Genomic DNA, 26,684 nt, shown 5'->3' with positions numbered 1-26,684 from the left:
CTTGTCCCCATGTTCTCATGGATGATAGGGCAGGCCTGACGTCTGCTCCTTACATGCCAGAGCTTCCTAGGCACCCTGGCCCTGCTAGGAGGGCTTCTGACAGGGCCTATCTTGGCATTGCTGTATGGAACTGCACATGGTAAGGAGTTCCAGCAGGAATGAGAGGGAAAGAAGACTGCGGGTATTGAAGCTGGCACCACGGAGAGGGGAGTAACTGTAAGTAATACAGGCAGAACTGGGCTGGAGACACTAGGCTCATGCAGGGAGCCACAGAGCTCTGGGGACACTGTCCATTGCCAGGCCAGCAGTATGAGGCCCAGGCTGGCTGATGGGGACAGCTGCTTCCTGCCACTGGGGCAGTTAGACCGCAGCAGCTGCTGGTCTTCTCTGTGTCGTTTCCAGCACTCTTACCTAGGTTCTGGGGCCCCTCTGTTCAATCTTCCCCCAAGAAAGTCCTCAGAAGGACTCAGAGGTTGAACTGGGCCACATTATCACTCGGGTCTAGTAGAGTAAACAGGCCTTTCATTTTTTTTATTTTGTTTGTTTTTGTTTTGAGTCAAGGTTTCTCTCCCTGGCCTCAGCTATCCTAGAACTCACTGTGTAGACCAGGCTGACCTTGAACTCACAGAGATCCACCTGCTTCTACTTCCTGAGTGCTGGGATTAAAAGCCTGTGCCACCACACTGGTTTATCTTTTTTTAATCTAAATTTTATTTAATTGTTATTGTGTGTATGTGTGTGCATGGTATGTCTGTGTGGGCAAGCATGGCATGACACACATATGTAGGTCAGAGGATAACTTTGTAGAGTTGGTTCTTTCCTTCCATTTTCACGTGTGTTTGGAGAATCAGCTCAAGTCACCAGACTGGCTGTGCAAGCTCCTTCACCCACTGAGCCATCTTGCTGGCCTTCGGTGGTTACAGCAGCTCTGACATGACAGTAAGCCCCCAAACTGTGGGCATTGCCTGGCATCAGGAGGCATGTTCCTGCGGCTGAACCAGGCTCTCTGCCGCCGTGCCAGGGTGTTCACATACATTCCTCACTTTGCCCACAAACATTTTTTTTGTTAAAAAATTTATTTATTTACTTATTATTATTGCAGAATTCTACCCGCACATATGCATGCATATCAGAAGAGGGCACCAGATCTCACTATATATGGTTGTGAGCTGCCATGTGATTGTTGGGAATTGAACCCAGGACCTCTGGAAGAGCAGTCAATGCTCTTAATCTCTGAGCCATCTCTCCGGCCCCACCCACAAATATTGACTATACATCTCTGGGCCTGTTGGCACTAAGAAGGCTGGGCGACATGGGGATAACTTACTAAGGGTGCCTGGTCTTGGACTCCCAATCCTAATTCTACTACCTTGGAATACCTATCCATTCATCCACCTATCTATCTATCTGTCTGTCTGTCCGTCTATCTATCTAAGTGTATATACATACATACACACAGGCATGCAACACATACACATATATATGTATACATGTAAATGTACACACATACATATATAAACATGATCTCAGAACCATGTTGGTCCCAAAGAAAGATCTGGAATTTTGTCCTTGTCCCGGTATCTAGGCAGCCTGCCCAAGTACTCAGCACTGGGAATAAAACATGGTCAGACCTTGGGACTCCATGGAGGTGGGAAGCTGGAAGTAGCTATTTTAAGGGAGATTTTGGGCTCTGGTCTCCATGTAGAGGGAGGTGCCCAAAGCAGGTCAAATCCAGAGGCCATTGCAGGAGGCCTTTAGCATCTCTGACTTCAGAGCATGTCATTGATGGATCAATAGGAAAGTAGGATCCTGACTTTTTGATCTAGGACCAGCCTCACCTTCCAAAAGAAGCGGGAGAATTTAGGGCCCTCTAGCGGCGCTTTCAGAATGGCGCGGGGACGGTCTATCCAGCCTCCCACCACCAGAGGGCGGTGCACACACTGCACGTTCTGCGGTTCTCTCTTGTCTCTTCTTCTCCTTCGGGTCTGTTTTACTTCCGGTTATGTGAAAAAATCGGCGCTGGGAGCGAGCTCCGACCAGCTTCCACTTCCGTAGCGACCGTACGGCGGTCCCGCAATGATGTGCAGGAGGTGAGAGGTCCGTGCACCCAAGTGAACTCCACTCCCTGCGGTGACATCCGTCTCCGCGCCCGGCCGCGTGTGCCCTGCACCCGGTCCCGTTCTGTGACTCCAGCGAGCGGCCCTGGGCACTCAGCTCAGTGGCCACGGCGCGAGGGATGAATGACTGAGCGAGCGAGTGACTCCCGTCGCCTCCTCCCAGGTGACGGCGCTTCGGCGAGAGGCGCCAGGGCCGCGGGCAGGATGAACCGAGCCAAGCCCACCACCGTACGGAGGCCCAGCGCTGCCGCCAAGCCCTCAGGTGCGTTCCCACGCGCGGCGGGGCACAGTTAACCTAAGAGTACTGAACGGCATGGTTATCCAACACAGCATTCCTTCAGGACATGGTCACCCAACCCAGGGTTCCTGCAGGATAGCTACTATGGGGGCTCTTGAAGGACAAGGCCGTCCATGTTCTGCTGAACATCTGGAAAAAAACAGGGTGCCTTGACCAGAATCACAGACCCTGAAGCCAGATGATCTTGATTGGGGTCCTGGAGCTGTTCCTTGCTCACTGTGTGACAGTGGATTCATTACCTAACCTTCGGGTCTTATTTGTTTTGTTTTGCTTTGGGCAGGTTTGGTTTTTCAAGACAAGGTTTCTCTGTAGTTTTGGAGCCTGTCCTGGTACTTGTGAGTTAGAGATGGCTTAGCTTATGGTCCGCACTGAATAACTGTCAGCCACTGCTGGCCCTGGCGGGGTCTTGCTGAATAATCTTGAGCTCTACTTTTGTCTCCTCTGGGTCTTGTTTATCCTCTCTGAGAGTGGGTATCACAAAAGTGGGTGTTCTTTTCTTCTGCAGGGCATCCTCCCCCTGGAGACTTTATCGCTCTGGGATCCAAGGGCCAGGCCAACGAATCAAAGACAGCATCCACGCTGCTGAAGCCGGCCCCTTCGGGGCTGCCTTCAGAGCGTAAGAGAGATGCTTCAGCCTCTCTGACTAGTGCCTCTGCACTGACTGGCCTCACTAAGCGCCCCAAACTGTCCTCCACTCCCCCACTGAGTGCCCTGGGACGTCTGGCTGAGGCTGCGGTTGCAGAAAAACGAGCCATTTCTCCCTCGATTAAAGAGCCGTCCGTGGTACCCATTGAAGGTAAGGTGAGACGGCTAACTTGCCCAGAGAGCTTCCCTCATCCTGTCCATCACCCCAGTGCCCACTGGGGCCACTTCAAGCCTGGGTCTGTTAGCACGGCAGGGTCTTCTGCAGGAGTGGGTGTGATGAGCTCTTGGCTTCCTGTGGGCTTGCTTCTTGACATTGCACACAGATGTGCCTCCCAACCCCGCACTGCTCTGGCCTCATCATTCCAATGTTTTTCTGGCATGTGTGTGGCATGTCCCTCTTTAGCAACACTGTCCTGAGCCCTGCTGGGGGCGGGTGCACCAGCAGGTGGTTCTAGCCTGGTCCTCAAGTGGGAGGAGATCTTTTCCCCACAGTTTCTCCCTCGGGGACAGGAAAACTTTTCCTGATAGCACCAAAGGGACCTTAAAGGGGAGATAACTGTGCCCACTGCCCTGTTCCTACTAACACTTGTAAATGTGTAGCTGTTTAATTGTTCCCTGCTTCTTGTCACTTATCCAGTGACTTCTTTGATGGTGTCAGGATTGAGCCTAGGTCCTGGTGCATGCAAGGCAAGTGTTTTACCTCTGAACTACAGCCCAGTCCCACTCGGGGACTCATAACAGCTCCATGATGCCTGTAGCATAGACCTGTCACCCACTAGCTCTGCCAGCCTCTGAGCACCTAACACTCCAGTAACAGACACCACTGTCTGCATGCCTGCTCAGAGCACTTTCTAGGAGACTTCTGTGTGAGAGCCCAAAAGACAAGCATCCTGTCCTGCAGGTGTTTGAAGCTGTGTCTCATAAAGCTACACTACCCCTTGTTACTGAGATGTCATTTCAAAGACTCAGAGAGTAGCCAGGTGTGGTGGACCTCAACTGCTTAGCAGGCTGAGGCAGGTAACTTGAAAGTTCAAGGCCAACCTCAGCTACTTAGTGGTAGAGCACCTGCCTAGAATCCCCCAGTGAGGGGCTGGGGTGTGGCTCAGTGATAGAGCCCTGCCTAGAATCCCCCGGTGAGGGGCTGGGCTGTGACTCAGTGGTAGAGCCCCTGCCTAGAATCCCCCAGAGAGGGGCTGGGGTGTGACTCAATGATAAAGCGCCTGCATAGCGTTTGTGAGGACATGGGTTGGGAAGAAAGGCACTAACTCTAACCCTGGGTGTGTGGCTTCTGTGAACTCAGAGCCTCCATGTGCTGGTGAGATTCATCTGTGTTGCCTCTAGTTGTCTGCTCATCCCTGTGGCTCTGGGTGTGATCTCTGCCCCCACCCCTGCTCTAACTTGAACCTCCCGTGTGGTCAGTTCTTCCCACCGTACTGCTCGACGAGATCGAAGCTGCTGAGCTGGAGGGCAATGATGACAGGATAGAAGGAGTGCTGTGTGGGGCGGTGAAGCAGCTGAAGGTGACGCGGGCCAAGCCTGACAGCACGCTCTACCTGAGCCTCATGTACCTGGCCAAGATCAAGCCCAACATCTTTGCCACTGAGGGTGTCATTGAGGTAAGACTGCAGCCTGCTCTCCCCACCCTCCCTGGACCTGCTGCTGTCTCTGTGTGGTGTGAGCATCTCATGACAGCTGTGACTTTACCGTCCTTTCAGGCCCTGTGCAGCCTCTTGCGGAGAGATGCCTCTGTCAATTTCAAGGCCAAAGGGAACAGCCTAGTGTCTGTACTAGCCTGCAACCTTCTCATGGCCGCCTACGAGGAGGATGAGAACTGGCCTGAGATCTTCGTGAAGGTGAGTCGTCCCTCTAGGGACTCAGGGAGGCAGAGCATTGTGGAAAGGAGGATGCTGGAGACCCATACAAGCGAGGGAAGCGAATGGAGGCCCCTAGTGTGCTAGACCTCCTCCCTGGGTGTTGACGAGGGCCTCTTGGCTGCCCCTGCTCTGGGTACCTGGCCAGCATCAGGTGTGGTCCAAACGTAACTCAACTGCAGGTGTACATTGAGGACTCACTGGGTGAGCGCATCTGGGTGGACAGCCCTCACTGCCGCACCTTCGTGGATAACATCCAGACAGCCTTCAACACCAAGATGCCCCCAAAGAGTGTGCTGCTACAGGGAGAGGGGGCACGCGGTGGAGGTGACCTTGGTGCCGGTAAGAGATGTCAGGTGTTGGGTGGGGGCCAAGGGCACTGCCTTCCACATCCCTTGGAGAAGCTACCCATTGGCTCCCATGGTGCCTGCAGGCAGCAGCCCCCATCCCTCATTGACGGAAGAGGAGGACAGTCAGACAGAACTGCTGATTGCTGAGGAGAAACTAAGTCCTGAGCAGGAGGGGCAGCTCATGCCAAGGTAGGTGGGCTGACAGCCTCAGTCTCAGGAGACCAAAGTGGGGGCCCCGGAGCTGGCATCCTTCCTGGCCTCCCTTTCCCCCCTCTGGCCTAGGTACGATGAACTCACAGAGAGCGTAGAAGAGTATGTTCTGGACATGCTTCGTGACCAGCTGAACCGTCGCCAGCCCATCGACAACGTGTCCAGAAACCTCCTGCGTCTGCTCACAGCCACCTGTGGCTACAAGGAGGTGCGACTGCTGGCCGTGCAGCGGCTGGAGATGTGGCTGCAGAACCCCAAGGTGCGCTGTGTTGGTGAAACAGAGTTCGTGGGGGTCCTCCTTGGGGGTCCGGACTGTCATGGTGGTGTGTTCAATGGTCTTCCTGGCCTCCCTGCAGCTGACCAGGCCAGCACAGGACCTGTTGATGTCTGTGTGCATGAACTGCAACTCGCATGGGCCAGAAGACATGGATGCCATCTCCCACCTGATCAAGATCCGCCTCAAGCCCAAGGTGCTCCTCAATCACTATATGCTCTGCATCAGGTGTGTGGCCAGCTGGGGCAGCAGCTGGGGAGACAGGCCAGTGGGGAGCGGGGGAGCCTGACCTGTGCCTCTCACCTGCTCGGCTCTTGTGTCCAGGGAGCTACTGAATGCACACAAGGACAACCTGGGCACAACCATCAAGTTTGTGATCTTCAACGAGCTCTCCAATGCTCGCAACCCCAACAACATGCAGATTCTCTACACTGTGCTGCAACACAGCTCTGAGCTGGCACCCAAGGTGCGGACACTTAGCACGGGCCAGCCCATGGGTTTATGTCCAGCTGAGGCTGGGGACTTGTGGAGCTGCACAGGGAGGAACTCCTGGCTTCGGGTGGGAAGACCCACTGGCTCCTGGTTTCTGAACCATCCTTGTGAGCTAACACTGTGGAGGAGGAAGCGCTTGGTGTTGAGTGAGCCTCTCAACTGCCCCTGCTCCAGCCTGGTGCAGCCTCCTTGGTTGGGATCTTCCTAAACCAAACAAACATCTCCACAGATCTTCAGCCCTGGTCTGGAGTCCTGACTCATGGGTGACAGGTCTGGCATCTCTCTGGACCCAAGAAGCCAAGGAGCCAGGCTGTGGGGTACCATGCTGGCATCTGGCTACACCTGAGGCTGCCCTCCTGGCTCAGTGTTTTAAGATAATTGATTGGGTAGTTGCATATCTAGTTGGCATCTTTGGTGTTTGATATTCTTTGAGTCCAGGTGGGTCAGGTGGGGTGGGCTGAGGTTTCTGGTCAGTGTGGTGTCCCCATCCCTGTGTCTGCCAGTTAACCCTTTCCCAGATCAGAAGAGGACTGGCCCTCTCTTGCCAACTACCAGGAGAGTAAAATACAGCATGTTCATCCTCCCTTAAGAGTTCACATCCATGAAGAGAAGGCTGGCACCTCTTCTCAGGACAGGCAGCCCAAGATGTGCTGTGGGAACCTGCCCAATCTTACCACATTAACTGCTTAGTTTTTTGGAGAGTCTTTCTCCTGGGGGAGGCTTTCTGCAGGTCCCAGTGAGGTCCTGGCAGGTTGATGTGGGGTATGGCAAAGGGACCTGGATAGCCATTGACCCCAGCTCTTTGTGGTTCCTCTCTGCCTCAGTTTCTAGCCATGGTGTTCCAGGATCTGCTGACCAACAAGGATGACTACCTCCGTGCCTCCAGGGCCCTGCTGCGTGAGATCATCAAGCAGACCAAGCATGAGATCAACTTCCAAGCTTTCTGCCTGGGACTCATGCAGGAGCGCAAGGAGCCACAGTACCTGGAGATGGAATTTAAGGTGCCTTGGGGCCCCTGCTCACCACTGCCCACTTTGAGATTTCCTGGCCTTGACAGGCTTACCCTGTTGTAGGGATGGCCACATGCCAGGCTCGTGTGCAGACACGGGCTCCGTGTGTGAGGTGTTGCTCCATCCCTCAATAGGATGGGGAGGGGCTGACCAAGCTGGGGAGCTGGTGACCCCAACATGGATATGGACATTGCTGTTGGCAGGACTGTGGAATGACTGGGAGGATGAACAGGGCACCCTAGTAAGAGGTCTGCTTGACTAGGGGTGCAGAGCAAGAGAAGGAGGAGGTGTTGCTGAGCAGATGAAGCAGGGAGGCTGGGAGATCTCCACGGTCCTGGGCAGGACGGCAGTCCACCCAGGTGGCAGTCTGCTGTTGGGAGAGGGTTTTGTCAGCCTGGCCAACTCCTCGACCCCAAGGCCTGCTTCTGCTAGCTGTTGTCTGAGCATGGTGGTCTCTAGATGTGCAGACATGCTGGCCTCCTCTCTATGTTGTCTGTGTGTTCATGTCTGCTATGCACATGCATCTCTATGCCATGTGGGTCCTGTGGGAGGGCCCCTTGGTCATGCCAGCCTTGCCACTCCGTCTGCCTGTAGGAGCGGTTTGTGGTTCACATCACGGATGTGCTGGCTGTGTCCATGATGCTGGGCATTACAGCCCAGGTGAAAGAGGCTGGCATCGCCTGGGACAAAGGAGAGAAGAGAAGTAAGACCTGCTGGGCTGGGGGTCTTCAGGCAAGGACATGAGAACCAAGCCTTGCCGGGTGGTGGCGGTGTGTGCCTTTAATCCCAGCTCTCAGGAGGCAGAAGAGGCAGGTGGATCTCTGTGAGTTCAAAGCCAGCCTGAACTACAGAGCGAGTTCCAGGATAGGCTCCAAAGCTACACAGAGAAACCCTATCTCAAACAAACAAGCAAACAACAAACGAAAAAGAAGGAAGCCTTGAGTAATTGCACATTCCTGAAGCTGAGCTGACTCTTGGAGACAGCATGGGGGTGGGGGGCGGGGTGCCTCAGCATGGCTTCTGGCGGAGGTGGAGGGGCTTCCAGCAGCAGCGGTGCCCTCCTGCCATCTGGCTGGGAGGACTCTCTGTGCTTGGGACCTGCTCACTTCAGGCATCCTGTTGATTTTTGAGGCTCAGAGTGGGGTGGGATGTCCATAACTGGGACAGGGGTGGTTTCTGTTGTGGTTTGGCCTGCTTGAAGCCATGGCCAAAGGGCACCCATGAGCCTCTCACCTTCCTAGACCTTGAGGTGCTACGCACATTCCAGAACCAGATCGCAGCCATCCAGCGTGACGCAGTATGGTGGCTTCACACTGTTGTCCCCTCCATCAGCAAGCTTGCCCCCAAGGACTACGTGCATTGGTAAGAGTCAGGTCACCTGTCAGCCTCCCAGTGCTACCCCTTGGTGCCTCTTTGTTACCTCTGCTGCAGCCGCTGACTGTGGACCTGAGAGCCCCAACACGGGTCGACAGCAGAAGGGCCCTGAGCATGAGACCACGCGTGGGGCTCTTTCTCACAGAGCCCCATCATCGTCACTCGTTCACTAGTGGCCACTATGGGCGGGAGGCTTTGGAGTTAGGAAGCCCCGAGCACTTTTCCACCGCTGGCTTTTGCCAAGGTTGTCCGTGTGGGGCACTATTGGTGTGGAGACTCCCTTCCCAGCCTCATCCTGATCGACACCTGCTCTTTCTCCGCAGCCTCCACAAGGTGCTCTTCACCGAGCAGCCCGAGACCTACTACAAGTGGGATAACTGGCCACCGGAGAGCGACCGCAAGTGAGAGCTGGGGTGTGCAGGGCAGCCAGAGGGTGCAGCCTGTGGGCACCTGCTTAGCCCACCCTGCCAGCCCTGTACTGTTGTTCACCTACAGTGCTGTCTGCCCCAATTCCTGCCTCTTCCCCATTCCCTGGTCACAGCCTTAGGCAGCCCCTTCCACTCTGCACTGCCTTGGCTGACTGGCTATCCCTTCTGACCCACTGGTCACCTGCATATCTGCCCTGCCCCCCACTATCCAGTCCAGCTAGTAGACCCTGCTGTCCTCTTGTTCCCCAAGCTCTCTTCCTACCCTAGCTGCTACATTTCCCAGCTGCTTTCCAGGGGTTATATACAGCCTGACCATCCACTCATGGATGAGTGACCATGAGTAGAGGAGCTGTGGTCTCCCACTGTCTAGCCATTAAAGGCCAGGACCTAGTGTGCATTCCTCGCATGGGCCCCTCAACTGAAGAAGATTGCATTTGTGGAAAGGTGGCCTGGAATCTGGCCACTGGCCACGGAGACCCCGGGGCCCTCACCGCACATCTCCCAACATCACTTGTAGTTTTTTCCTGCGCCTCTGCTCAGAGGTTCCCATTCTGGAGGACACCCTGATGAGAATCCTGGTCATCGGACTGTCCCGAGAGCTGCCTCTTGGCCCTGCCGACGCCATGGAACTGGCTGACCACCTCGTGAAGCGAGCCGCAGCTGTGCAAGCTGACGGTAACACCCCTGGCTCTCTGCCCCTCGCTCCACACGAGTCTGAGGTGCCACCATCTCAGCTGGGTCTCACACCCTCTGTGCAGCTGTGACTGTTCTCCAGGAGGTCAGGGGTCCAGATTGAGGATCTAGAGGGTCCCGTCCCGTGTCGTCGTGTGTGTGTGTGTGTGTGTGTGTGTGTGTGTGTGTCCCCCGTGCCCTGGCAGGTGCTGCAGTTCACCCGTGTTCCCACAAGGTGGACCCTGGCATGGAGGTGAAAGGACCCTGAGCATGGAGCTTCCTGTTCTGGGTTCTCACAGCACCGCTCCTCAGACCCCAGGGTGGGCTGCTGTCAGGGTTCTGCCACCTGCACGGCCAGTGCCTTGCCTGTCCGTTCTTCCCCTGGTTTGGCCCACCGTGCTGTGGTACCAGTCGCACACATACCTTACCTGGAGCAAAGTCCCAGTCTCTCTTCCCACTTATTCCCCGCTGCCCACCGAGGGCTGGGCCAGACTCTAGAACCCAGTGCCTTTGGGTTTCAGATGTGGAAGTTCTGAAGGTGGAGAGGATCCAGTTGATAGATGCAGTTTTGAACTTGTGCACCTACCACCACCCTGAGAATATCCAGCTGCCACCTGGGTAAGACTGTAGCCCTGTTCCCCACTGAGGCGGAGCTGGCTTCCAGGGCCCACAGCTGCTAGCCACTATTCCTGTGTGAGCCATTCCTTCTGTTGCTTCTTTTTGGGGTCTCTGACTTTGGGGCCTTTTCTTTTTTTCTTTTTTTTTTTTTTTTTTTTTTGATGGTTTCTCTCTACCTGCCTCTGCTTCCTGAGTACTGGGACTAAAGGCATACACATCCATGTCTGGCTTCTTTATTTTTACAGAACATCAGTAGCACCAGGGCTTTGCATGTACTAGGCAAACACTGCTACTCAGCTATATTCCCAGACTTTCTTTAAACTTAACATTTTTGTTTTACTTATGAGAGAAAGAGTGTGTGTGTGTGTGTGTGTGTGTGTGTACATGTAAAAATACACATGCCAAGGCCGTGTGTGGAAGTCAGGACCACTTGTGGGAACCAGTTCTCTCCACCATTTGTATCCTGGGGATTGGCCTCAGGCCTTCAGCCTTGCTTCCTACGCCGTCTTCCTCTCTGTCTTTTGAGCCGAGGTCTCTTAACCTTTTTACTTGGAACTCATTGGTTTGACTGGCCAGTGGGCCCCAGGGCTCCTTCTGTGTCCACATCCTAGCACTAGGATTTACAAGCATGTACAGCCATGTCTAGCTTTTTTTTTTTTTTCTTTTCTAAGATAGGGTTTCTCTGCGTAGCCCTGGTTTTCCTGGAACTTTTCTGTAGACCGGGCTGACCTCGAACTCACAGGGATCCGTCTGCCTCTGCCTCCCAAGTGCTAGGATTAAAGGCATGCACCACCACTGCTCAGCATGTCTGGCTTTTTTTACTTGGGTTCTAGGAAACAGAACTGCCCTGGCACTGAGCTCACACTTTTGATGCCCCTGCCTTCCAGGTATCAGCCCCCAAACCTTGCCATCTCTACCCTCTACTGGAAGGCCTGGCCACTACTACTGGTTGTTGCCGCCTTCAACCCAGAGAACATCGGTAAGTTGTCCTGGCCATAGGAGATAGATCATGGGCCAGAGCCTAGCAAGGTGCCAGCTAGCATACATGTGAGGCCGGAGAAAATGCTGTGGGCAACCTCCTGTTTTCCTTCGCTAGGCCTGGCTGCATGGGAGGAGTATCCCACCCTGAAGATGCTCATGGAGATGGTGATGACCAAGTAAGTGGGTGAGCATTCTTCATCCTAGGGTGGGCTGCACAGAGGAATATTATTTATGCTGCCTCCCTGGTGTCTGCCTCCTTGTGTGCAGTTTCTGCAGCCAAGTCTGTTGTTCATTGGTCTCAGTTCCTTCCCTGGGGCTGGGCAATGTGGTTCATCACCATGGGAACCCTGTGCACACGAGCTGGGCAGCTCGCATACCGCTCACTGGGAAGAGGACAAACCAGGCAGACAGTGGGAGCAGAATGGATGTGGGCTTGGCCCACGGGGAATGCAGCAGGTCCACAGCCATGGTGACCTGCACAGTGCTTAGCACAGTTGACAGAGTTTCTTGCACCGAAGCCCGTGTAAGTCAGGGTGAGGATTACTGCTGCAGTTGGTCCAGCCCAGCCGGGCAGGCACCACACACAGCAGGGGCGTTAGGTCTCAGCCTAAGGATATGACATTCTAGGGGTCAGACTTGTGTGTGGCCATGATGTTGAGGCCTTGGTGTTTGACTGTGACATTGGGGACTGGGTGTGTGTATGGCCATGGCATTGAGGAACAGATGTCTGGCTATGGTGTAGGATACTAGATGTGTAGTTTATGCTTGGGAGACATGGGGCATGGGAACTTGTGGAAGGGATTCCTCAAGGAGACAAATTTTTGAGCATGTAAAAGAAAGGGGAGTGTTTGCCTCACAGAAACCTGTGTGTCTCTATGAGGCTGTCATAATGAACAAGGGTCCCATGAGGTGTGATATGGTGTCACATACTGTGGTAGAGCAGGTGTCCTTGACACCGTAAATCTGACACTAGCTGGATTCCATGCTGAAGGCGGCTGTCATGCTGTGTGAAGTTTCTATGCTTAGTTCCCGGAGCCTGGGGCTGCTGGGGAGTTATTGGACAGCGTTATTGCTCGCCAAGTGCTCGGACTGTGTTCCTGCAACAGCAGCCTTGTGTGCCTGACCCTGAACATTGCCTGCGGGTGCCCATGTGCAGGGGTGGGTACTAGGCCTGCATGTTTGGTCTCCAGTAACTACTCATACCCACCGTGCACGCTGACGGATGAGGAGACACGGACCGAGATGATCAACCGTGAGCTGCAGATCTCTCAGAGGGAGAAGCAGGAGATCCTGGCCTTTGAGGGCCACCTGGCCGCCGCCTCCACCAAGCAGACCATCACGGAGAGCAGCAGCCTCCTCCTGTCCCAGCTCACTAGCCTGGACCCCCAGTAAGCCACCCTCCTTGTCCCAGTCCCAGGTGTAAGGGAAGACAGATGGCGAGCAGGCAGAGCTGCCCACATGGTGTGGATCTCTGGGGTTAGGCCTTAGGGTGCTAGGGTTAGCTGAGGTGTCCACCCCTGGGCCTCCGGGTAGGGACAAGTATGGCTCTCCTGTACTGGGCGGGGACAAGTATGGGTCTCCTGTACTTGCACTCTGGTTTTCTATGTTTGGCCTTCTGACTCTCGTGTCCCCTATGACACACAGAGGCCCTCCTCGGAGGCCACCCCCTCACATCCTGGACCAGGTAAAGGCCCTCAACCAGTCCCTGCGCCTCGGACACCTGTTGTGCCGCAGTCGTAACCCTGACTTCCTCCTGCACATCATCCAGCGCCAGGTAGGTCCTGCCTTGAGAATGGTGGAGGGGGCCACAGGCTAGGAAGGCAGAGTGTGTCAGGATGCACTGTGTCCATGCATGCTGCTGGTGCAGACACCATGGGTGGTTCAGATGCATACTGACTGCTGCAGGTTGCCACTTGCCCTACAGAGGGCACACTTGAGCGCCCCCAGGCTGGAGGATTCAGGGCCTAGTACCTGGGCCTTGTTGATAAGCTGTCTCCCTGCTGCCCACACAGGCCTCCTCTCAGTCCATGCCATGGCTGGCAGATCTGGTGCAGTCCAGCGAAGGCTCGCTGGATGTGCTGCCTGTGCAGTGCCTGTGTGAGTTCCTGCTACACGATGCGGCTGATGCCACTGCCTCAGGGGAGGAGGATGAGGAGGGCGAAAGCCGGGAACAGAAGGCCAAGAAGCGACAGGTATGTGTGTGCAGCTCTCTACTCCATCGTATCTAGCCAAGCACTGGCCCTGACAGCTCTTCTTGTTCCACAGAGGCAGCAGAAACAGCGGCAGCTTCTGGGCCGCCTGCAGGATCTACTACTGGGCCCTAAAGCAGATGAGCAGACCACGTGTGAGGTTCTCGACTACTTCCTCCGGCGTCTGGGCTCCTCACAGGTGGCCTCCCGGGTGCTGGCCATGAAGGTGAGTGTGGCCTGGTGGGTGAGAGACTTGCTGTAGTGGCAGTGGGTCCTGGGGATTAACAGCTACGCATGCTAGGTGAGTGCTCTACCATTAAGCCTTGTCCCCAGCCCCTCACTGGGGGTCTAGGCAGGGACTCTACCACTGAGCCACACCCCAGCCCCTCACTGGGGGATTCTAGGCAGGGGCTCTACCACTGAGCCACACCCCAGCCCCTCACTGGGGGATTCTAGGCAGGGGCTCTACCGCTGAGCCACACCCCAGCCCCTCACTGGGGGATTCTAGGCAGATGCTCTACCACTGAGTCACACCCCAGCCCCTCACTGGGATATTCTAGGCAGGGGCTCTACCACTGAGCCACACCCCAGCCCCTCACTGGGGGATTCTAGGCAGGTGCTCTACCACTGAGCCACACCCCAGCCCCTCACTGGGGGATTCTAGGCAGGTGCTCTACCACTGAGCCACACCCCAGCCCCTCACTGGGGGATTCTAGGCAGGTGCTCTACTGCTGAGCCACAGCCTGTCTCTGAGTATGTATTAGATAACCACTGGCTCCCCCACACCAATTTTCTAATCTGCCTGGGCAGAAGGTACGGGTGCTGCTAGTCTAGTCTGCACGAACTGGAGCCCTTGGTCTCTTGCCTGTGGCTCTCCCTGGATGGACATACTCTGAGAGTGGTTGGACAGACTGCGGTTGCCATATCTAGAAACGTCATACAGGACACTGGGCTGAGGCCTAGGCTCTCTATTCTATCACTAGCACCAAAGAGAAAAGCTCCGAGCAAATGTTTTATGTCGGTGTGTTGGGCAACCTAGGAATCCCAGCCTTCAGGGTACTGAGATGGGCGTTTTGAGGTCAGGTGACTGACTGCTTAGTGAATTTGAGGCTAGGCTGGGCTGAGTCAGACTTGTCTCCGAAATTTAACAGAGTTTAAAGAGCTCAACTCATGTTCCTTTTCTCCTCTCAGTCACGGTAACAATAGGGAGCTGGTAAGTCTCCTCACACAGGAGCTGCCCTGTTTCCATGTGGGGCCTGAGGGAACAGGCGTGCTTCTGAGAATAAGGTGGGCCTGCTGCATACCAAGGCAGGCAGTCTTAGCTCTGTGCATGTACCTGCAGGGCTTGTCACTGGTTCTGTCTGAGGGTGGTCTTCGTGACAAGGAAGAGAAAGAGCCCCCCATGGAGGAGGATGTAGGGGAGACAGATGCGCTGCAGGGCTATCAGTGGTTGCTGCGGGACCTGCCCAGGCTGCCCCTGTTTGACAGCGTGAGGACCAGCACTGCCCTGGCTCTACAGCAGGTACAGAATGGGCAGAGCCAGTCCTGGAGGGAAGGGGCGGTTGCACGCTCTGCCAGGATCCGTCTTAGACATCCGCACCCTCTCCTCAGGCCATCCACATGGAGACTGACCCCCAGACCATCAGCGCCTACCTGATCTACCTGTCCCAGCATACACCAGTGGAGGAGCAAGGCCCACACAGTGACCTGGCCCTGGTGAGGGAATTCTGGTGGGGCCAAATGGCTCAGTGTCGCCATTGTGGCTGGCAGCTGGGCTAGTGAATGGGGAATCGAGGAGATTGGGCCACTCATGGCCGGAGTCTTTGAAGTTTCTGACAGCCCTTACCCCCCATCAGGATGTGGCCCGGTTGGTCGTGGAGCGCTCCACCATCATGGCACACCTCTTCGCAAAGCCCTCCTGCAGCACTGCGTCTGATGCTGTACTCAGTGCCCTGCTGTCTGTGTTTTCCCGCTATGTACGGCGCATGCGCAAGAGCAAGGAGGGCGAGGAGGTCTACAGTTGGGTGAGGGCCCAGTGGGCAGTCAGTGGATGAGAGGAGACGGGGTGGTCGTCGGGAGTGAGGAGGGTGTGCGGTGAATTGAGGTGGACAGTAGCTGGGGGCTGATACTCCAGAGGGGCACAGGGTAGGTGAACTGTCACACTGGGGTCAGTCCTACCCTCTGAGCCACCTGGTGCCTGTCCCTCCGCCATTGCTCACAGTCAGAGTCTCAGGACCAAGTGTTCCTACGATGGACCAGTGGGGAGACAGCCACTATGCACATCCTTGTGGTCCATGCCATGGTCATCCTGCTAACATTGGGCCCACCCCGTGGTAAGTAGTCTGTCCCGGGCTTTTTGTTTGATTGTTTTTGTTTTTCGAGACAGGGTTTCTCTGTGTAGCCTTGGTTGTCCTGGAACTCTCTTTGTAGACGAGACTGGCCTCAAACACACAGTGATCCACCTGCCTCTGTCTCCTGAGTTCTGAGTACACCACCACTGTCTGACTGTCCTGGGTTTTCTAAACTCAGCTTCTAGTTAGGTCTGGGAAGCACCCTATGGTATAGCTTGGGTGTGCCCTTGCCCACTGCACCACAGCTGCTGAGTGCCGCATGAGTGTGCCCTTCTTGCTCATTCTTTGAGTGTCTTGTGTACAGTTGAGCTCCCAATATCTCCCTAGTCCTGTGGGTTGGCCTGGGAACTCAGTGTGGCCAAGTCCAGGGCCTGGTAAGCCCAGGCTGACTGGAACCTCTCTAGCCAGTAGCCTTCCCTCTGGTCCTGGTCACTGTGGCAGCTTCCATACATGTGCCCAGTTATGCCTGAGAGAGTAGAAAGGGTAAAGGATGCTCTGCCTGGGACTTCCGGGGAATGTGGGTGGGTTCCGCTGTCATACTGAGGGAGAGGTGGTCAGCTGTGGTGTGTGTCTGCCACGTTGCCCTGAGGAAGGACAGCATAGAAGGTTGGCTTTACGTGGTCTCATCTTGGCGGGTCTCCTGGGCTCCACAGAGCCCAGGGCTGAAGGCACTGTGAGAACAGGCAGTTTGTGCGGAGATTCTTGTGGTCACGTGAGTGCAAGTACGGTGACCTTGGGCAGGAAGCCACATTTCACCCACAAACCACTGTACACCAGACAGGGTAACATGAAGTCATGGGCCCAGTGCCCTGTCATTGTCTGCATTTGAGCCTTTTCTGTTCCCCTAAAACTTCAAGTAGCCCCTGCAAGTAGCCCCTGGTGGTCTGTGGTCCTTCTTGGGTTCATGGCTCCTCAGACACCTCTGTTCCCTGTATCCTCCCTGAAGCTGGTGATGGTGAGTTCCATGAGCTGCTGGACATCTGGTTTCCGGAGAAGAAGCCCCTGCCCACAGCCTTCCTGGTGGACACCTCTGAGGAAGCCCTGCTGCTGCCCGACTGGCTGAAGCTGCGGATGATCCGCTCCGAGGTTCCCCGGCTAGTGGATGCTGGTACAGCGAGGCTGGGCTGGGGAAGAAATGGCTATAAAAGACCCGGCCTCTAGAGGCACAAGAGATGGTGTCGGGGCTCTCGGGTTAGTCATGGAGGGTGTGTGGGCTATAGGCAAGCTGCCCTGAGCAGAGGATCCCAGCAGGGGCTGGGCATGTGCCCAGCTTGGATGTTTCAGTCTGTCCCCACGCAGGGAGGGAAACTTCAGAGTGACCCAGGGAACTTGAAAAGCCCAGTGAAAGATGTACCAAAGAGTCTGGATGCCAGTGTTCCATAGGGTCTTTGGTGACATCCTATCTTCTACCTAATGGAAGTCTTAGTGGACCGCATGTGGTAGAGATTGGCAGTGCCAGGCCCTGTGGTGGGGCACCTAAGGGTTACCCTTGCGAGTCTAGGGCTGGTGACGGACCTGGCATGGCCCAGTGGGCAGCTGAGCATGCCTTGCCCACAGCCCTGCAGGACCTGGAGCCCCAGCAGCTGCTGCTCTTTGTGCAGTCCTTTGGCATCCCTGTGTCCAGCATGAGCAAGCTGCTGCAGTACCTGGACCAGGCAGTGGCCCAGGACCCCCAGACCTTGGAGCAGAACATCATGGACAAGAGTAAGAAGTCCTGGGGGCCTACGGGGCCGAACTTGTATGCTTGTTAGGTTCGTGGGGCATCTATACTTGTGGTCCTGGAACTCTTGATACTAGATTACCCCATCTTGACTGACTTTGAGGCTGGAGGGAAGGAACCCTGGATCCTCTGCTGGGAATCTAGCTCAGCTTCTGCAGTCTTTGTTTTGTTTTTTTGTTTTGTTTTTGAGACAAGGTTTCTCTGTGTAGTCCTGGCTGTACTGGCCTTAAACTCAGAGCTCTGCCTGCCTCTGCCTCCCGAGTGCTGGAATTACAGGTGTGCACCACCGAGCTCCTGCAGTCTTAGAAGAGCTTGCTGGGTGTGGTGTGGCAGCCTCTGGTCCTTTGTTCTGTGGGACTGCAGTCTGGCTTACCCACCTCCAGTGGTCCCTTGGCTGCTGTCTTGCAGATTACATGGCCCACCTGGTTGAGGTGCAGCACGAGAGAGGAGCTTCCGGAGGCCAGACCTTCCACTCACTCCTCACGGCCTCTCTGCCTCCTCGACGAGGTACAACCGCTCCCCCCCCCCCCCCACCACCACCACCACGTTACTGTCTAGGCTGAACTGCTTTGGCCTGCATGCTGTTCCCTGGCTGGTACCAGCCTCCAACCAGTGGGGCTCTAATTTTTTATCTACCCTCCATGTGGGCCCAGACAGGATGGTGCCAGGAGCTGGTTGGAAAGTTTTGAGGCCACATGCTTTCTCTTTCTCTGCAGAGAGCACAGAGGCTCCTAAGCCAGAAAGCAGCCCTGAGCCTCCACCGGGCCAGGGCAGGACTCGGGCAGGGACACAGGTCCCAGTGCTCGGCCCTGAAGATGACTTGGCTGGCATTTTCCTACAGGTACCAGGGCTGTCGTGTGAGGGTCTCCCAACAGTACCCCCTGCACATGTATGTCTTCCGGTCTCTCATGGCGTGTGTGTCTAGCTACTACTATACACTCACTCACCATACTCTCAGTATGAAGTCTGATTCTGGCTTCTAACCTAGATTCTGTGGGCTCTAGGTACCTCTGCCCTTCACAGCAACTTCTGGGGTGTTGGGGTCTTTTGCCACTCTTCCAGCCCAGATCCCAGGTCCCTTAGTTCATGCAGTTGAACCCAAATTAGACGGACTTGAGAAGTGGTCCTGGGAGCCCCTGCACTCTTCACACCTTCTGCTTTCAGATCTTCCCACTGAGCCCCGACCCACGGTGGCAGAGCTCCAGCCCACGCCCCCTTGCCCTGGCACTGCAGCAAGCCCTAGGCCAAGAGTTGGCTCGCGTCCGCCAGGGGAACCCTGAGGTGCCAGGCATCACAGTGCGCCTCCTTCAGGCTATGGCCACCCTGCTGAACTCCCCACATGGTGGCACTTTGGCTCTGGCTATGCACCACAGCCACTTCCTTTCCTGCCCACTGATGCGCCAGCTCTACCAATACCAGGTACACTGGCACATGAGCTGGTGGGAGGGAAGGGCAGCGGGAGACTGGTGGCCCGGAATGCATAGACTCTCCCTACTACACACAGCCTTGCGCATCTCCCAACCCAGCCTCAGGCCTGATGCTGTCTCCAGCAGGCTTTCCTCAGCAGGCCTAGATTCCCTGTCCTTAAATATAAAAAGCCAGCTACCTGGAGTGGGCATGGGCAGGGGTCCTGTAGTGGAGGGTGAATGAGGTCTCTGTCATCCTGTCTGCAGACTGGTCTGGGTCTGCCATGTCTGCACACATGAATGCATCTCTGTATGTGCTGTGAATGTGTGCACACCTGTGTTTCTTCTCTGCTGTATGATTTGTTAGTGGAGGTATCTCCCCAAGGGACGGGTCTTTAAACTCCTTCAGGGTCATCCTGGCATTTAAGAGACATGCTTTTGAGTGGCAAGTGGGATGATGTTGGGTCCTGGCTCTGGTACTGGTCCCCAGGCAGGGCTGTTGTAGTCCTTTGCCAGTGTGCTCACACATGGCTGGCTGTCCCCACAGCGTGCTGTCCCTCAGGACACTGGCTTCTCCTCGCTCTTCCTTAAAGTGCTTATGCAGATCCTGCAGTGGCTGGACAGTCCCGCTGTGGAGGATGGGCCCTTGCAGGCCCAACTCAAGTTGTTTGCTACCCGCTACTCAGCAAGACGCAGGATCAGTGACGGTGAGCAGTTGAGGGCAGAAGGCAGGCAGGGGCTGGTTGGTGTTAACGTGGCGGGGGCGGGGGGGCAAGCCTTCAGAGAGGCAGGCTGAGAGTGTGTGGGCAAACCAGAGCCCTGGCATTAGTCACATGGTTTGCTCCACTGCTCACAGTGCGCAGTGGGCTCCTGCACCTGGCTGAGGCCCTGAGCTTCCACCATGACCTGGAGGTGGCCAACTCCACTGTGCGGGCTGTCATTACCACCCTGAAGTCTGGGGAGAAGTGCACTGTGGAGCCAGAGCTCATTAGCAAAGGTACCACCCAGCCCAGTACTGTCCCCCATTCCCTGTGTCTCACATGGACCCTCTTGAGTTGTGCATGTGTCTGCCTTGAACTCCGGGTTGTTGGCCTACTTGATTGAGCCAGCTTCCTATCCCACAGTGCTCCGGGGCCTCATCGAAGTGCGCTCCCCCCACTTGGAAGAGCTGCTGACGGCGCTTTTCTCAGCCACTGCGGAGACCTCCTGCCCGAGCTTGGCCTCTGGGCCCATTGTGGTAGTGAGCTCCTTGCTGCTGCAGGAGAAGGATGAGCTCCTAGGCCCTAGCAAGCAGGATGCTGAGGGTGCCGGGTAGGTAGGAATGTGGCCAGGGGGTGGGAGGGTGGTGGCTCTGCAGCCTGCTCTCTGTTCTGATCCTTCTGCCTGCAGCACAGACACCATGCGCCTGGGACCAGCCTCTGGGCTACTTGTGGACTGGCTGGAGACGCTGGACCCGGAAGTGGTCAGTAGCTGCCCTGACCTTCAGAGGAAGCTGCTGTTCTCACGAAGAAAGGTGACAGGGACATGTCCCTCCAGCAGTGCTGCCACTCAGACTTTGTGTCTTTTAGCCCCAGAGGAGGGGCGGGTTAGCCAGGCCTGGCCTTCCTGGCCCTGTGGTGTATGTCTCTTTGGATCGACATTGGTAGCCACATCTAGGACGGGCTGGAGCAGGGGTGAGTGTAGGACAGTTCCTCCAGGCCCTAAAATCTAAGGAAGCCAGGTTAGCCAGAGGTGTGGGGAAGATGAGAAGATGGAACCCCGGGGCCCTGCCCCGCATGGCAGAGATGGGATAGTGCCCGGCACGGCCCTTTGCTGCTGTTTCTGGGGCAGCCCCCCCAGAGCGTGGCCAGCTGACATGACTTGTCAGAACGGGTTGTCCCTGGGCCCAGTTGAGACCATCCTGACCTCTTTTCTTTCCAGGGTAAAGGCCACATAAGTGCCCAGGTACTGTCTTTTCGCCCCTACCTCCTCGCCCTTCTCACACACCAGGCCAGCTGGTCCACACTGCACCACTGCATCCATGTCCTGCTAGGCAAGAGCCGGGAACAGAGGTGAGGCCAACCCCAAATCCCTGGGAGCCATGATTTCTATCCCTGCACCTTGATTCAGGGCAGTAAGCACCTCCTGAGGGCAGTAAGCACCTCCTGAGGGCAATAAGCACTGTGTGCTTAGTGCCTTAGGGTGCCTGCATACCCTCAACTGCTGGGCTGGGATCCTGATTTGGGTGCCCAGCCCCTAACTAAGGAGTAGACAGTCCAGCCTCTCCTGTCTTTTTGCCACATTTTCATCTGTGGAGAATTTGGCTTAACTCCATGCCGTGGTATGGGAGGCAGAGGGGCTGTGAGAAGCTGCCCATCTGGCCTCGTGGTCCCTTGGCTGTGACAGGCCCATCCTATGGTCACAACCTATGCTTGAGTTTCCTCACGGGAGTCATTCGGTGCCCAGCTCACAAACACACAGGGAGTGTGTGGCTCAGGGAGACCCTGGTTGCCTCCCATTGTGCACCAGGGACTCCTCAGAAAGACAGTGGGGCCCTATACAGAGGCCCTTTTCCAGGAAGTTTGCCCTGACTCTGTGTTCAGCGGCTGCTTGCTTCCTCCAGGCTCGACCCTTCAGCCTCCCTGGACTTCCTCTGGGCCTGCATCCATGTTCCACGGATCTGGCAGGGCCGGGACCAGCGCACTCCACAGGCAGGTCTCAAGTTGTCTCAACCCTGTGAGTGTTGGCAACATGTCTTGGGGCTGACCTGTGGCTGCTTGATTGCAGAAGCGGCGGGAGGAGCTGGTGCTCCATGTCCAGGGTCCAGAGCTGCTCAGCCTGGTGGAACTGATCCTGTCTGAGGCAGAGACCAGGAGCCAGGATGGGGACAGTGCCGCACGTACTCTAATCCAGACCCGGCTGCCCCTGCTGCTTAGCTGCTGCCGTGGCAGCAGCGAGAGTGTCGGAAAAGTGACAGAACACTTGACCAGCTGCATCCAACAATGGGGGGACAGGTACCTGAGTCCCCACTGTGACCCCTTGCTGTAGGTGACTGCTCTTGCGTGAGAGTGGCTTCTTCAGCACATGGCCCTTCCCTGGCCACATCATCCCAGTGACCGGTCCCTCTACCCTCTGGCTCTTTGCAGTGTGCTGGGCCAGCGCTGCCGAGACCTGCTATTACAGCTGTACTTGCAACGGCCGGAGGTCCGGGTGCCCGTGCCCGAGGTCCTGCTGCAGAGTGAAGGTGCCACCAGCAGCAGCGTCTGCAAGGTGAGGGGCACAGCCTGCTGTAGTTCTGCAGCCCACAGCCACTGAGCAGTGGGAGGAGGGGCTGTGCCATCAGTCTCACCTGACCTCACTGGAGCCCTGAGGGTGCCGTCGTAGGCTCTTTCTGGGAAGAGCCGTCTGGGCGCATAGGGGTGCTTTCCACTGCCCCTCCCTGCTCTGCACTCAGATGGTGGACAGACAGGAGGTGGCACATGTGTGTTGTGTAATGTGGACAACACGGCCTCCATCAGGAGGGGCTTGTCCTGTTACCCCCAGAGTGTCTCTGAACCTGCCTGCCTTCTATACAACCTGGCCAGCACTCCACTGTACCTCGGTAGGGTGGTCAGCTTGTGTCCTCAGCTTTGTGTGAGAGGCCACATGTGGTCCTGCCTGTGGCGTGATCTCCAGAAGTCCATGCTGAGCATGCTGCTGCCGAGTGGCATCCAGGGCTGTGAGTGGGATAGGAGAATTCAAAGCGTGCATGAGCAAGTATTCCTCCTCATGTCTCCCCTCCCCCCAGCTCGACGGGCTCATCCATCGCTTCATTACGCTCCTGGCAGACACCAGTGACTCCCGGTCTTCTGAAAGCAGAGTGGCCGATGCCAACATGGCCTGTCGGAAGCTGGCTGTGGCCCACCCCATCCTGCTGCTGAGGTGCTTCCTCTCACAGAAGTGGGCACACCATGGGGTTGGGGTGTCTGGTGAGAAGACGTGACCCAGGTGCCCTTCTCTTGGCCCCCAGGCACCTACCCATGATCGCAGCCCTCCTACATGGCCGCACACACCTGAACTTCCAGGAGTTCCGGCAGCAGAACCACCTGGCCTTCTTCCTGCATGTGCTGGGCATCTTGGAGCTGCTGCAGCCGCGTGTCTTCCAGAACGAGCACCAGGGGGCTCTGTGGGACTGCCTGTGCTCATTTATCCGCCTGCTCCTGGTGGGTGCCAGGCAGGTTGTCCCCACATTCCTCAGCCCAGACATCCACCCATGCCCCCTCTTGTCTTTGCTTGACTTCCTTCTGCTCCCACAGGAGAATCTGGAACGAGGGCCAAAGCCAGGCCACCCCTGTAGTAGCTTCTTCCTCCGCTGTCTGGAGACCTACTCTTTACTAAGGTTCCTAAGCCCCAGCATCTCCTGCTTGGGGAACCCCATATTCTAGACCCCTGGTGCTAAGCCCTGTTGTATGCTGTTTGTGGGCATCACATGCCCTAGTCTGTACATCTTTCTTGTGACGGGAGTCGTGCCAGCCAGGTGTAGCAGCAGCACATTTGGGTGACTGAGGCAGGAAGATTGCAAGTTCTAAATCAACCTTGGCTATAATATTGTGAGGCTATATATAGGTTAGATATCTCAAAGAAGAAGAAAGAAATGCCCAGGGGTTGAAGCTAGGACTCAGTGATTAGCGAGCACTGGCCGCTTGCAGAGGACTTGGTTCCCAGCACTCACATGGTGGCTCACAACCATTTCAAACTCCAATTCCAGGGGTTCTGTCACCCTCTTCTGAACTCCGGGTACCAGACACTTGTGTGGTGCACAGACATACATTCAGGCAAAACACTCATACAGTAAAATGTAAAAACCAAAGCACTGGGCCCCAGTCAGCCTGGCTTTGGGCCCGAGGTCATCATGGGGGTCGTGTGTCATGTCGAGGGTCTGAGGAAGCCTCTGGTGCCTCTGCCCTCTTCATAGAACTACCGGAAGTCCTCCCGCCACCTGGCCCCCTTCATCAGCAAGTTCGTGCAGTTCATCCACAAGTATGTGGCCTGCAGCGCACCAGCGGCCGTGGCCTTCCTGCAGAAGCACGCAGAACCCCTCCAGTGAGTCCCACACCTGAGCCAGGAGGGACAGTCCAGACATACTGTCCTGGCCGGAACTGCAACCCTCATCCTCATCCCCGTTTGCTCCTCCTCACGTGTTCCTCCCTACCTCTCTCTTTCCCACTGACCTCAGCCCAGGCCATCCTTCCTGCCCTGCTGCGTTTCCTCACCTGCCTCTTCCCTGCCTGGCCTCTAGAGCAGTGGTTCTCAGCCTTCCAACTGTCATTTGCTACTGTTGTGAATCGTGATATAAATATTTGGGGGGTTAAGGTTTGCCAAAGAGGTCGCCACCCACAGGTTAAGAACCACTGCTCTGAAGCGAACCCACGCTCTCTCCACAGCGACCTGTCCTTTGACAACAGTGACCTGGTAATGCTGAAGTCTTTGCTGGCAGGGCTCAGCCTGCCCAGCCGGGACGGGAGAACTGAACAAGGCCTGGATGAGGAAGGTGAAGGTGAGGGGGCAGGTAGCTTCTTGAATGAAATGTAGGAAGGGTTCTGGTGGCCCCTTACCTTCTCATGCATGTGCTTGGGTGGTACCATAACCAAGTTGAACAGAACCTTCCTGTGGGAATGTCGGGTTCTGCTCCCATGGCAGACATTAATCTTCTAGATGCTTCCTGGGCAGGCTGATCTTTCCCCTTGCCTGTTTGATGGTGGCACATTCCCACAGGCAGGGCTCTGTGCTTTACTGACATGGTCACTGGCAGGTGAGTGATGCCTAGAGGCTCAGTGACTATGGCTGGGCTCTGCTGCCTGTGTGGGCCAGACTGACTGAAAGCACATAGACGGTGTTCATAGAGGACACACAGTGTCCAGACACCAGTCTCCCATGTGGAGTGGCACCCTGAGGGCAGAACCAAGAGAATGGTCTCCTAGGCTTGCTGTAAGTCTATGGAAAATATGTGCTGTGTCTCCCAGAGTGACCCAGCATCCACATGACACCTCCCAACCCCATGAACACCACATGTACCAAACACTGTGTTGCATCCTGGGTAATGGTCATTGTGCCTCTGGGATGGGCATAGTCTTTCCATGGAGATCGCAAGCCTGGCCAAGCCCTCAGTGTTCAGCCATTGTCTGACCCTGGCTAACTTTTCACAGATGAGCGTTCAGCCGGCTCCCTACCCCTGGTCAGTGTCTCCCTTTGCACCCCACTGACTGTAGCTGACGTGGCTCCACACATGAAGAGGCTCTCCCGGGGCCAGGCTGTTGAGGGTGAGTGAGCCAGCTGCTCCTAGACCACGCTGGGTGCACTGCACTATTGACTCAGATAGCACAATGGACCCCAGAAGCATTGAGGTGCTTAAGGAAGACCCAGCAGGCTGATTGGTAGGCCTATCCGTCTCTTCAGAGGAGAAGCGGGGATTGAGTAGAGGGGGCTGTTCCAAGTATCCCGATCACAGGGTGAGCCCCTTGTCAAGCCCTCCCTGGAGACCAGTGTGAGGCCAAATGGGAAGGAGGGCGTAGTGTCAGGACAACCAGTGAACATGGCACCCAGTGCCTGGTGCATCCTGGGGAGCCTCTGGAGGACTGGGATGCCTGGGGACTGTCCCTTCCTGTGTCTGGGTTGCTTGGGGTGGGAAGGAGCCCCCCCTCAGGGCCTCCGAGACACCCCAACCGGACCCATTGTCCTCAGATGTGCTCGAAGCGCTGAGCGACATCGACGAGATGTCACGGCGGAGACCTGAGGTCCTGGGCTTCTTCTCGGTGAGTGAGGCTGGGAGGAACTCATCCTGCTGCCGTGTGAGCTGGGCACTGCCACAGACTAAAGCAGGAAGCCAAGCAGGCTGTCCTACTGCCCTGGTGGCACCTTGGGAACAGTCCATGTAGTAGCCACTAGGCTGAGTCTTCATGGTTGCCTAGTGACATTCCTATCCTACTTGAACAGACCAACTTGCAGCGGCTGATGAGCTCGGCGGAGGAGTCTTGCCGCAACCTGGCCTTCAGCCTCGCGCTGCGTTCCATCCAGAACAACCCCAGGTGAGTAAAGCCCCCACCGAGGGCACTGTCACCCCCAGCTAGCCGAGCCAGACCGTGGAATGCTCCTGGGCCATGGGGCAGTACCCACTGGAGCATGTCTCTTGCAGCATCGCTGCTGACTTCCTACCTACCTTCATGTACTGCCTGGGCAGCCGGGACTTTGAGGTGGTACAGACGGCCCTCAGGAACCTACCAGAGTACACCCTGCTCTGCCAAGGTGAGCCACCCACCCCGCACCCACCTGCTGCCCTGGGAGGTGCCACTGGCCCACAGCTGTCTGATGTCAACTCTTCCGTAGAGCACGCGGCTGTGCTGCTGCACCGAGCCTTCCTGGTGGGCATGTATGGCCAGATCGACACCAGCACTCAGATCTCGGAGGCACTGAAGATCCTGCACATGGAGGCCGTCATGTGAACCACTGTGCTCACCCTGATTCCAAGCTCTACCAGCAAGCCTGCTCTGGTCGCCTCATCCCTGAGCCCCCTGAGGCTGGGTGGGACTGAGAACAGCTCTCTCCAGCCATCAGCTGGTGCTGGTAGTCGGAGTACTCGCCAACTCTCTGGTCACTGGATATACAAGGAGAGGCTGTTGTGCCAGCAAAACACACTGAGGGCCACTTTAAATGAAGCATCGAG

The 26,684-nt window shown here is 56.1% G+C and overlaps 1 protein-coding gene across 3 annotated transcripts; it reads left to right on the top strand.

Annotated features, from left to right (window-relative positions):
• Window positions 1-2,013: 2,013 nt before the first annotated feature.
• LOC121465018 (integrator complex subunit 1) lies at window positions 2,014-26,684 on the top strand. Of its 3 annotated transcripts, none has more exons than XM_041678180.1 (47): window positions 2,014-2,379; window positions 2,921-3,211; window positions 4,480-4,676; window positions 4,776-4,913; window positions 5,114-5,273; window positions 5,365-5,470; window positions 5,564-5,750; window positions 5,848-5,993; window positions 6,090-6,231; window positions 7,082-7,258; window positions 7,862-7,970; window positions 8,509-8,629; window positions 8,965-9,042; window positions 9,587-9,744; window positions 10,263-10,359; window positions 11,247-11,338; window positions 11,456-11,516; window positions 12,531-12,728; window positions 12,985-13,114; window positions 13,353-13,532; window positions 13,606-13,755; window positions 14,872-15,051; window positions 15,141-15,245; window positions 15,386-15,553; window positions 15,751-15,862; window positions 16,827-16,988; window positions 17,438-17,584; window positions 18,009-18,107; window positions 18,317-18,441; window positions 18,765-19,019; window positions 19,554-19,713; window positions 19,863-20,003; window positions 20,131-20,317; window positions 20,396-20,519; window positions 20,927-21,057; window positions 21,609-21,696; window positions 21,773-21,999; window positions 22,132-22,255; window positions 22,773-22,906; window positions 22,995-23,187; window positions 23,940-24,067; window positions 24,409-24,521; window positions 25,171-25,284; window positions 25,706-25,776; window positions 25,958-26,049; window positions 26,157-26,266; window positions 26,348-26,684. In XM_041678180.1, exons 1-47 carry the CDS (start codon window positions 2,241-2,243, stop codon window positions 26,461-26,463), a joined length of 6,663 nt encoding a protein of 2,220 aa, XP_041534114.1. In that variant the 5' UTR covers window positions 2,014-2,240; the 3' UTR covers window positions 26,464-26,684. The 3 variants fall into 3 exon arrangements, with proteins under 3 accessions (XP_041534114.1, XP_041534115.1, XP_041534113.1); XM_041678181.1 differs by having other exon boundaries at window positions 5,558-5,750; window positions 24,409-24,515; XM_041678179.1 differs by having other exon boundaries at window positions 5,558-5,750.

Source organism: Microtus oregoni, unplaced genomic scaffold, assembly GCF_018167655.1.
Source record: "Microtus oregoni isolate MIOR12 unplaced genomic scaffold, Mior012 000029F_ref0000214, whole genome shotgun sequence".
Lineage (NCBI taxonomy): Eukaryota > Metazoa > Chordata > Mammalia > Rodentia > Cricetidae > Microtus > Microtus oregoni.
This window is presented reverse-complemented; position numbering and strand designations above follow the sequence as displayed.

What these genes read in the sequence shown, in the direction of transcription:
- LOC121465018 (XM_041678179.1), top strand. Translation starts at nt 2,241, where the DNA reads ATGACTGAGCGAGCGAGTGACTCCCGTCGCCTCCTCCCAGGTGACGGC. An exon ending in GAGGGGCAGCTCATGCCAAG is followed by an intron (nt 5,471 to 5,557) that starts GTAGGTGGGCTG and finishes TTCCCCCCTCTG; the next exon opens with GCCTAGGTACGATGAACTCA. An exon ending in CTCTCTGCCTCCTCGACGAG is followed by an intron (nt 18,108 to 18,316) that starts GTACAACCGCTC and finishes CTTTCTCTGCAG; the next exon opens with AGAGCACAGAGGCTCCTAAG.